Raw genomic sequence first — 10,553 nt, forward strand, 5'->3', positions numbered from 1 at the left:
TCACGAGAGAGGGGTGTCTGGTCCCTTTACAGCGAGCAACCCAGAGGGGAGGGGAGGGCACGCGGCAGATCAGAGGGGAGCCAGGGGGACACCCGCCCCGTCTCCAGCCTGGGTCACACCCTGCGGCCCTGCCTCCCACCTGCTTCCTTTGAGCCCTGCAGTGACAAAGGAATTAAACCGCTTCAGGTGGAGAGAGACCTCCCGCATCCAGATGGGTGCTCAGAATCCACCCGAGCGAGTGATCTACCAGGCGGAGACGAAAGCAGCTCGGCTCTGAGAGGCACCCCCTCACCAACTGCTTGTCTCCAGTCCCAGCAGCCAGACAAGCCGGGGGACGGGAGCTCGGATGCCCTGCCTCTGGGGTGGAGGGTAAAGGGAGGGTCGCAGAGCTTAGGGCCAGGGAGGGAGCGTCTCAGGATGTGGCTTCAGGACCTTAAGGGTCTAGAACGTTCTACCTCCCCAGGGGGCCTTGGAGGCGTGAACAGACTAAACCTCTCCAGCTGCCCTTAGCGCCGGCACCGGGAACCAGACACCCAGTGTGGCTGAAAGATGAGGAGGTCTGTGCTGCATCCATGGCCCTCCAACCTCACTGGGCCAAACCTGGCAGGGACACTTCTGCCCATCACAGCCAGCCCCACGGGGAGGAAACCAAAACTCGGGCCTTGGAACCCCTGCGTGAGGAGGGCCAGCCGGGTGAGCCCAGCCCCAGCCTCTCAGGACTGCGTGGCCGGGCAGGCGACTCAGCGACTCGGAGCCACAGCGGCCAGGAGGGCCGCACTGGCCCCTCACCCGGGGGCTGGGGGTCGGGGGCCACCCGCAAGCTGCGCACAGTGCCTGCACCCACTCCTGATGGCATCCCACGCTTGTAAGACAAATACGACCATCAGGCAGATGTGGATGAAGACTGGAGAAGTGTGGACAGTGTGTTTCAGAGGGAGGCGGGCAAAGGCAGGGCTGGGAGGGATAGGGAGGCACTCGGAGCAGAGAAACATCTGGAATCAAAACCTGCCCACCTGCGAGATGACTGCAGTCAGGCGCCGCGCCCCTTGCACCCTGCCCTGCCGCCCCCTACGTTCCAGCACACACGTCTCCCGCTGCAGCCTGGTCAGGAGGCGCCATGGCGACATCTCAAAAGTCCTCTGACAGCAGACGACAGCAGACAAGTGCCCGACCCCGCAGAGATGACAAGGCCTCGGGGGCAGGTCGGGTGGGGGCCCATCCCTGGAAAGGCCTGGAAGCTACTGAGCCCACGGCGGGATGGGAGGCCAGGCGGCTGGTGGCCACGCCCCCGCCCGCCCAGACCCGCTCTCACCAGGCACCACATGCGCACGCTGCCTCTGTAACCAAAGGCACAAAACCAAACAAACCAACACAAGCGTTTACAGCCTAAACGCTTGTGTTTTTAAACCGGCTCAAGGGGACAAGGAGGACCTGTGTTAAAGATAAGAATTTTAATCCTTATATAAACTCCACAGCGATGACAGGTCCCACAAAACAGCGTGCGTTCCCAGCAACACGCAAGCTTCCGAAGGCGGGGAGACTCACATGGGGCCGCCCTGCAGGGTCCCGTCCCGGCCAGCGGGCACCCCAGCACCGCCCAACCTCCCTCTGCGGCCGCGTGGTTGTTATTCTTGTTAATCTCTGGGATTCAGAAACTGAAACGGTCTGGGTAGCCACAGGATGCTGACCTCCGGAGAGTCCCCGGAAAGCGTGGCGCCTCAGAGGACCGAGAATGCAGAAGGAGCAGGGGCGCGGGGGGTTGTCCAGGCCAAACTGGAAGCTTCCCTGGGTGGGGGGCGGTGGGAGAGTCCATCCCACCCAGGCCAAGAGCCAGCTCCCAACCCGGCACGGACGAGGTCTGCAGGGCCCGCGGCATCCGCACCCCCACCCCAACTGCCCTCCTGGGTCAAGCTCAGAGGCTTCCCTAGGGAGGAGCAGAGCCCCAGGCCGCAAAGGGCCGGCCGCCCAGCATGAAGCTCTGGAGCAGCAGGGCGGGGGGCACCACCCACGGAGCGTCAAGGTGGAGGCATCAAGGTGGAGCTGGACAGCCGGCTAGCTCCGGGTTCAGGCACTGCGCGTCCCCCGCCTCCTCACCCACGGGGACCGTGCCAAGGCTGTTTAGCTGGCAGAGATGGAGGAGCGAAGTGAAGGGCACTCTAGAGGCCAAGAGACCTGGGTGGCTTGGCCCAAGGCCTCTGCCCTCATGCAGCTGGGTGTCCCAGGGCCGCCTGTCACCCCTCCATTCACGGGGCACAGCTGCCCAACCCTGCATTTCACAGGGTCTCCCGAGGCCCAGGGGAAGTGCCATGGCTGGCCTGCCAGGGAGCAAAGTTTCTCGGGACAGGGCATGGCCAGGCAGAAGCCATCTGCTGGGGGCAGTAGGGGGTACTGAGTGGGAACCCCCCACCCCAGCCTCCGCCCCCACTGAGCCCCACCCCTGCAGTAACCACCAACCTTTAGCTACCTGAAGGCATCGGTTTCCCAAGGCAGTTCAGGCGCCACCTCCTCCATGAAGCCCTCCGTGGCCTCCCTGCCCCCAGGAACCTAAGCAGCCACGCCGGCTGAGGACCAACACAGCCCCAAAGGACAGGACAGCAAGTGCTGCGCCAGCCAGCCAAGAGCCGCTCAGCAGGAAGCGGCAGAGACAACGGGTGAGATCCCTTTCGTTAGGCGGCCGGCCCCAGTCACCAGCAGGCGAAGGGGCAGGGTGCTGCCCAGCGGCCCTGGGTCCTCCACTTAGGCCCAGGGTCCTCCATGCCCCCCACACACACCACCTGGGGCAGGAGGGGGGGTGGAAACCCCGGGGCCTTGGCATCCCGCGGGGGGCCGTACCACCAAGAGGCCCTACAGCCGTCAGAGGCGAAGGGAGGCCAGGTGGATGGTGGAGGCCCTGCCCGGGGAGGCCGCCGGCAAGCCAGGGCCAGTGACCAGCCTGCGGGAGCAAGCTGGCCACCTGGGCATGGGGTGGAGGCACGGCGTTCGGAGGCTTACCGGGCCTGGCAGGAGGCAGGCCCACATTTTCTCTCCAAATCCTCCCGACGGCCTGAAAGGCGGCCACGGTCGACCCCGGTCCAAGCAGGGAGACTGAGGCCCGGCCAGCCAGTGACACGTCATCACAGGGTCTCGCCGCAGCCGAGCGGCCGAGCGGGGGCCCCCTCCACGGCCGTTGCAGGCAGCTCAGCGGGCTGAGGGCGAAGAAGCCCGAGCCATACACGCTCCGGGGACGCGGTGAGGTCATCGCCACCGCGCTTAGCACAGTTTCCGGGCACCAGGTGAGCCCAGAGGAAGCTTTGTTCCCTGGAGCAGTTCCTGCCTGAGCAGCCCGTGCCAAGGGCTCTGGATACAAATGGAGACATAATTGCAAACTGTGATGGGAACGGGGAGGGGAGGATCCCCGGGGACCAGGACACCATCGCAGGCTCTGGGAAGAGCTCTGAGCAGGCTAACTGCAGCCCGGCTCTCGCCAGCCTCTGGGCTAAGAAAGGTTTTCATGCTTTTAAATGGTTTGGAAAAAAATAATAGTTAATTCGTGACACGTGAAAAGTATCCGAAATTCACATCTCCTTCTCCATGAAAACATTTCACGGGCACACAGACCCCCACTCCTTCACAAATCATCCAGACAGCCTTCGCCAAATGAGGGCAGAGTCCAGTACTGGCGAGGGGACCATCTGGCCCAGGGGGCCCGGAATATTTACTACCTGGCCCTCGACAGAAAGCATCTGCCAACTCCTGATCTGGGAAGACAGGCGGTGGTGGCCAGCTGGGCGCCAGGGCAGGAGCAGGATCCAAGGGGCAGTCAGGAGAGAGGTCCACCTGGGCGTCACCCCAACAGCCCTGCCCTCGTCCTGGGAAACCTCGGCCGCAGGCACGGCCCGGACACGGGGACAGATGGCGGGGCTGGAGGGCACCTGGCTGCCTGCGAGGGGCCAGCTGTGGTCATGGGGAACCTCAGGGCCGGAAATGGCTCCAACGAGGCCCCAGAGTGGGGTCACCGTGTGGCTACCTGCCCTGGTCAGGCCCTGGGCCCGGGCACAGCTGAGTCCTCATTTCCAGCGCTGACACGCCCCGCTTCCAGGCCCCAGGCCACAGACGGACACCATGGGTCATCCCTCAGCATGGCCTCCCGCCCAGGACTCAGCAGTGCTCTCCCTGCCCGCCAGCGGTCACCCCAAAGCTGGGGGCTGTCATCTGCACCCACGGCATGAACAAACCACGTTCCACCACCACCAGCCCGTGCCCACCCACGACCAGGGCAGGGGACGCCCGCCAGCCTTCCCTGCCGACTCCAGACCCAAGCCTCAGCCCCTGCCCTCCCCCCACCGACACACACACCCAGGCTGCAAGGGCCCCTCCAGCCAGCAGGTCAGCGCCCCGGCCCCCCGCCTCTGTGCTCCCCTCCCCCACACCAGCCCGGGGCTGCCCACTGGGTGCCATGGACCCCGCCGCCTGGAAATGGCAGTGCTCAGGAAGTCTTCAGCATCACCCCCTCAGGAGCCTTCCCAGGCATTTGTCCTGATCGCCCTCCTCGCATGAAATTTTAATACCACAGATGTACTGGGTACCTGCTCTTTTCTCTCCGTGCAACCGCGCTTGATGCAGGAGAAGAATACGCCTCCTCCACCCCCACAGATCTGCTCTCTGGCCCCTTGGGCATGGGTTATGCACACTGTAGTCTTAGAATTAATGTGGCACAGTTCTCTTTACTTTTTTAATACGACCACCAGGAATTTTTTTAAGAGATGGATGCGGCTCACATATTTCTACTTGACGGCATCGCTACAGACAGAAAACAAATAGAAATGTGAATGTGTGCAGCCCTGTGTGCGCACAAGACACACACACGCGCACACACACACAGGCACACGCACTCACACACGCACACACACGTCTGTGTCTACTTGGAGCACACGCGCACACACTGCCCAGGTCTGAGCGCTAAGCGGAGGCGGGGACACCACAGCAGAGGTGTGTCTGCAGCCAGATCCCAGCTTCACACCCGCCTCCGCACTGCAGACCCGGGGCCCCTTACACCAACGGCTGGTTCCTGAGCTGGGACCAAATGAAATACAAGATGACCTCAAGTATCTTGTGCTAGGAAGGCAACAGAGCTCAGAAAAACGGTGGGAACGTGTCAGACACAGGGAAGCAGCTTGAAGCAGCAGCCCCTGGTCCAGCCTGAGACCATCTGAGCATCAAAATGAAGAGCGATGGTGACTGACGGGAAGCCACGGAAGCGAAGAGGAAACCGCAATCCGGAGCGGCAGAAAGAGAGGAGAGAAAGGAGACGGGAAGGGCAGAGACGGGGAGCGAGGACCTGCTCAGCGTGCCTCCCGGAGGACATTCGTGGTCTACAAGGGGAGACAGACACCGTGGCATCGAGAGACTTCAAGCCGACACCCCCAGCGAGAGGACGCTGGGAAACCCTGCGCCACCTGCGAGACCGGATCCAGGAGGCACCGCGTGGCCGCTCCACCCGCTCCAGGTCCAAAGCCTGAATCTAACACGAGGAACCGGCGGCCGAACCCAAAGGCAGGGACATTCCGCGACCAAAGGGGCCTGTCAGCTTCAAAAGCGTCAAGGTCGGGAAAATCAAGGTGAGGCCGAGCGGCCGGCCCGGCCCCTAGGTGGGCCCTTGGCTGAAATGGGCATTTGCGGAGACCCGTGTCCAGACTCGAGTGGATTCGGTGGTGGCAGCCTCGCCACTGTTTTCTGGGTTCGGGGGGCCGCGGAGGGGACCTCGTCTGTAGGAGCCCTGCGGGGGTGCAGGGCGCCAACAACCTCTCACGAGTGTCAAGACATGTTCAAAGTTAAAACAATATCTGACTTAGCAAAAAAGGCTTCCTGTTTCCACGGGAGTGGGCGCTTGTTTCCTTGCTCCCCGCCAGCCGGGGGTCGCACCCCGAAACCTTGGGAACCGTGTCTCCCTGCCTGCGCTCAGGGACTCTCCGGACACTCAAAGGCCACTTCTCCGTCCTCGGGCACCTCAACGGCTGCGTGTCCTGCTCGCCGGAAGCATCTCAGAGCGGGGACCGGGCGCCTGCCGGGCTGCGTTTGTTTCTCAAAGGAAGGCTCAGAATGACCCAGGAGCAAACGGGGGGTGGGGGGGGGGAACGGCTGTCAGAGGCCCAGAGACTCCTTGGGAGGGCTCACATCACACGGGCCTGGGGACGGAGGGCAATCTAACCAGCTCCGGGGTTTGGAAGGGTGAGCAGCGAGTGTGTCCTGAGGGATGCTTGTCACTGAAGCAAACTGTGGGGAGCGCAGGGTCAGAGGTTCACACCGGGACACGGGAGGCCAAGGGCCAGGCTCGCAGCGCCACAGGACCGGAGGCAGTGAAATCAGAACCAGCTTCCTAGAGGAGGTGGCTGCTAGACTCACTCCCACAGGAAGACGCAAGCCAAGACCAGGGGCGGTCTCCCAGCATGGGCCCAGCGCAGCCTTGGGGGCGGAGGGGGCAGAGGGGTTGGCACGAGGCAGGCTGGAGGTGTGGGTCGGGGGAAGCCCTCTCTGCTGGCCCTGCGGGCTGCCTCCCCAGCCTGTGTCTCCGAGCAGGAGGCTGGGCGGCTGGTCCCCAAAGGTCGAGACTGCACACTAAATGCAAGGGCTGGCTGCTGGCATCAGCAACCGCAGGACGCCATAACCCAAGCTGCTAGGACACACACAATCTTGTATTCGGATCAGCAGCTTGTGGCCATGCCTAATTAGTTTAATTAAACCCAAGGTGGCTGCCAGGCATTTTGGATTTAAAAAAAAAAAAATTAAAGCACACCCTGCCAGCTCCAAAAGGGCAGGACAAAGGAGCAACTTGGGGCTGCCTGAGAAGCCTTCCTCGTTCCTGGCTCTGCACGCAGGAGATGCTCAGTAAGTGCACATGGCTATGATGCGTCTTCAGGGCCAACAGCCCAGCGGAGGTCCACTCTAATGCCCTGAGAATAGGATGTCACCTGTCACAGGAGAGGCCAGAGCAGCATTCTGGAACGAGGGGACTTCGGGCAGGCCTCTGGGCTGGCAGGGGCCATGGAGAGGCACGCAGTGGCCACCAGGAGATGGAAAAGGGCCCCGCCCACTGGCCAGCAAAGTAGCCAGACCCCACAGGAAATAGGCAGGCACGCCCCGCCCCACCCATGGAAACAGACACACACCAGGGACAAGCTGAGAAGCAGGCCAGGAGCACCCGTCAGAAAGCCAGGAAGAGGGCAGAGAAAAGGCTTCTGAAATCAGAATTTATTTAAACAGCCCTGAAAGGGAGGCCCAAGCTCATGTTTCAGTTTCACCACCAGCTACCTGTGTGACCTGGGGCAAGTTCCCTCGACCTCTCTGAGATGTAGTTGTCTGATTTATGAAACAGGGGTGGGGACTTCCCCGGCGGCTTGCTGGTTAAGAACTCACCTGCCAATGCAGGAGACACGGGTTCGATCCCTGGTCGGGGAAGACCCCACTTGCCACGGAGCAACTAAGCCCGTGCGCCTAGAGCCCACGCTCCAAAACAAGAGCAGCCACTGCAGTGAGGACAGGATCACACACACACGTGTATCACACCAACAGCTGCTTGCCGCGCTAGAGAAAGTCCACGCGCAGCGACGAAGACCCAACGCAACCAAAAACATAAATAAGAAAGAAACAAGGGCGGCCTGTGCCTCCCAGGACGGTGCCTCGCCCAGGGCAGGACGGGCGAGAAGGGGCAGCTGCGGTTTTCTCGGATACCATCACCACGGACCATGAGGACGGCGTCCTCTTCCCTCCTCTGTCTCGGGCACAGAAGCACCCCAGACAGCAAAGAACAGCCACACAGACAGAACCCACGTTCCTCTCCCAGACCCTGCACAGCCAGACGCAGTCCACAGAATGTTCTTTAACTGGGAACACACAGACGGGGCGCTCCAGCTAGGCCAGGTTTACGGAGCACCCACAACCAACCCCATGCCAGTCACAGACATACAAAGCCCAGTATGGTCAGCTCCACCCTCCATGAGACGACAGGCGGAGGGGGGCCAGCCGTCAGCTACAAGGGGCCGTGCCTGCTCACATCCAGGGAAGATTGCTAACGTTCAGTCAGCGCACAGCACTAAGGACATTCTCCACCTTCCTTCGTGGAGCCCTCCCATCAGGGCTGTAAGGCGGCCACTACACAGATGGGGAAACTGAGGCCCTTAAAGCGGTCACTGGCAGGAGGCAACGGTGCCCACCTCACTAAGGGCACGTGGCCATGAAGACAGACACTCACCCGTCGGGCCCTCACCCCCACCCAGCTCCCCTTAGCGCCCCTTTACCCAGGCTGGGGTGGGGGGCTTCCAGGGACCCCAGGAAGTCTCTGCATTTCCAGCACTGGGGTTGAGCCAGCCACCTACCAGTGCCCAGCGGGCATGGGGGGGGGCAGCTCCAAGACCCAGCCCTGGCTGTGCCCCTCTGCCAATCAGCTGCGGGGGTGGGCAGCCCCTGCTGCTCACAGCCAGAGGCAGACACTCCGGGCCCAGCTCTGCCCCCAGCAGCTCCTCCTCCCCTCAGTTCCTCCAGCCCTAAAATGGGTAAGTCCTTCCCAGCCCCCCGGGGAGAGGACTGGATCTGTGAGAGCACCCCGCAATCAGGGTGCCCGGCCCCAAGACCTGGGGCTGCTCAGCACTGAGAGGGCCCAGGTCGGCGCTGGCTTCAGGGAGCCTGGGGCCCTCCCTGGGGCATGCACCACCGTGGAGCAGGAGGGTGGCCCCCTGCCCCCTCAGGACTCCTCTTTGTCAGCGGCCACCCTATCCTCTTGGGGGATGGGGCGGGGGGTGCCCCCATCTCCTTGGAAACGCGGTCACAGCCAAAGGGCAGAGGCCATGCAGTCCAGCCTGGAAAAGCAGTGACTCACGCCACCCCTCCTCCCCAGCCCACTTCGGATGTCACACTTGTGAGGGGCCCTTGTCCATCCAGGCTTGCCGAGGATCACAGAAGAGGGGCTCTGCTGCTGGCCTGCTGAGGGCTGGCCCCCTCGGAGGTGCTGGGGTGGGGCTGAGGGGCCAGGAGAGCAGGAAGCAGCCTGCCCTCTGCTTAAGTCTTCACCAAGTTCCTTAGAAGCCAGAGAGGCAGCTCCTGCCGGCCAAGCAGACATTTTCCTGCCTGCCGGGCAGCCACATGCGCCTCCGCCGCGACAAAGGCCACGCTTGAGGGTCCTGGGGAAGCCAAGAGAGGCTCTGGTTCCCACCGAGTTCCACGACCTGGGGGCGCGGCGCTGCCTGCCCCCTCCCCCTGGGGTCAGGAGGAGGCTGGGGCCAGCGAGGGGGCGGCGTCCCCGGCCCACCCGCTCTCCCGGCGGCTAGGGCTCCCGGCTCCGCCGGCCCCTCCCGCCGGGCCCCGGGGCCCGCTGCCTGTCGGTTCGCCTTCCAGGGCGTCCAGCCACCAGGCGCAAAGCCAAGGGACACTACGCCTGAGGAGGCCACCGGAGCGGCCGGATCTCTGGGGTCCGCAGGGGCCGGGACTCGCTGGGTCCCGACGCCAAGGCCCAGGAGGGAGGGCGGCGGTGGTGAGCGCCCCGCCGGGGCTCGATGTGCCCACATTACCGGCAGGCGCGGACCCAGCAGCGGGCGCTCCCAGGCAGTGGCTGGAGGCGGCGGAGGCGCGCCCCGGGCTTGGGGGACTTTGGCTAACTTCGTGCCTCCGGGGATCGCCCCTCGAAGCAGCCGGCTCCGAGGCCCGGGGCGCGTCTCCTCTCGGCTCCCGGTCCAGCCGCCCGCCGACGTCCCCGAGGCTGCCGCTCGGATCCGGGCCCCGGGGCCGCCCGGCGGCGCGAACGGCCGCGCACCGGGGCCCCTCCCGGCGCGCCCGGACACTCACCTGGGACATCTGCGGCCGGAAGTTGACGTCCTTGAGGTCGATGGAGCCGGGGGAGAGGTTGTGCAGCAGCTGGCACAACAGGACGCCGTCGCGCAGCGCCTGGGCCAGGTCGAAGACCACGGCCGAGGGCCAGACGACGCGGTGGTTGGGCGGCAGGACCCTGCAGTCGATGAGCCAGCGGCCGCATTGCCGCCACTGCTCCATGGCGCCCGCGCCTGCCGGGCCGGCCAGCTCAGGGCCGCGCTCCGGCCAAAGTGCGGCGGCCGCGGGGCATCCCGCCCGCCCGCGCGGGGCTCGGCGGCCGGGGCGGGGCTTCGCGCGGGCGGCCCCGGGCCCCCGCCGCGCCGCGGCGCGTCCCCTCCTCCTCCGCCTCCTCCGCCTCCTCGGCTCCTCGCCCACGTGCGGTCGCGGGGCGGGCGCCGGGCAGCCGGCCGGGTCCCCCTTCACACACGCAAGTCCCTCCAGGCCCCGGGCCGGGCTCCGCGCAGCCCTCCGCCGCAGCGCCCCTCGATCCGCGCCGCCCGGCGCCTCATTCTGCGCTCGGGGCGCCCCGCGGCCGCCGCAGCTTCTGCCCCGCCCGAGACAAAGGCCCGGAGGGTCGCTCGCTCCGCGCGTCCGGGGCCTGGGCCGCCCTCGCAGCCGCCGCTTTGTTCGCCCCGCCTTTGGGTTCAGCGCGCGGTGCCCGGCGATCCGACTCTGCAGCTCGGCGGCTCCGGGGTGCAGGGGGCGCGGGGGCGCGG

The 10,553-nt window shown here is 64.7% G+C and overlaps 1 protein-coding gene across 4 annotated transcripts in view; it reads right to left on the minus strand.

The window, feature by feature from the left end:
* VAV2 (vav guanine nucleotide exchange factor 2) overlaps positions 1 to 10,143 on the minus strand; it is a 188,591-nt gene extending 178,448 nt beyond the window's left edge. Inside the window, exon 1 of one of the 4 annotated variants that reach the window (XM_044926526.2) lies at positions 9,814 to 10,143. In XM_044926526.2, coding sequence (XP_044782461.2) covers positions 9,814 to 10,017 — 204 coding nt within the window. In that variant the 5' untranslated portion in view covers positions 10,018 to 10,143. The remainder of the gene's footprint in view (positions 1 to 9,813) is intronic. The other 3 variants (XM_044926527.2, XM_044926528.2, XM_044926529.2) reach the window with 3 other exon arrangements.
* Positions 10,144 to 10,553: the final 410 nt, after the last annotated feature.

This window comes from Bubalus bubalis, chromosome 12 (genome assembly GCF_019923935.1).
Source record: "Bubalus bubalis isolate 160015118507 breed Murrah chromosome 12, NDDB_SH_1, whole genome shotgun sequence".
Lineage (NCBI taxonomy): Eukaryota > Metazoa > Chordata > Mammalia > Artiodactyla > Bovidae > Bubalus > Bubalus bubalis.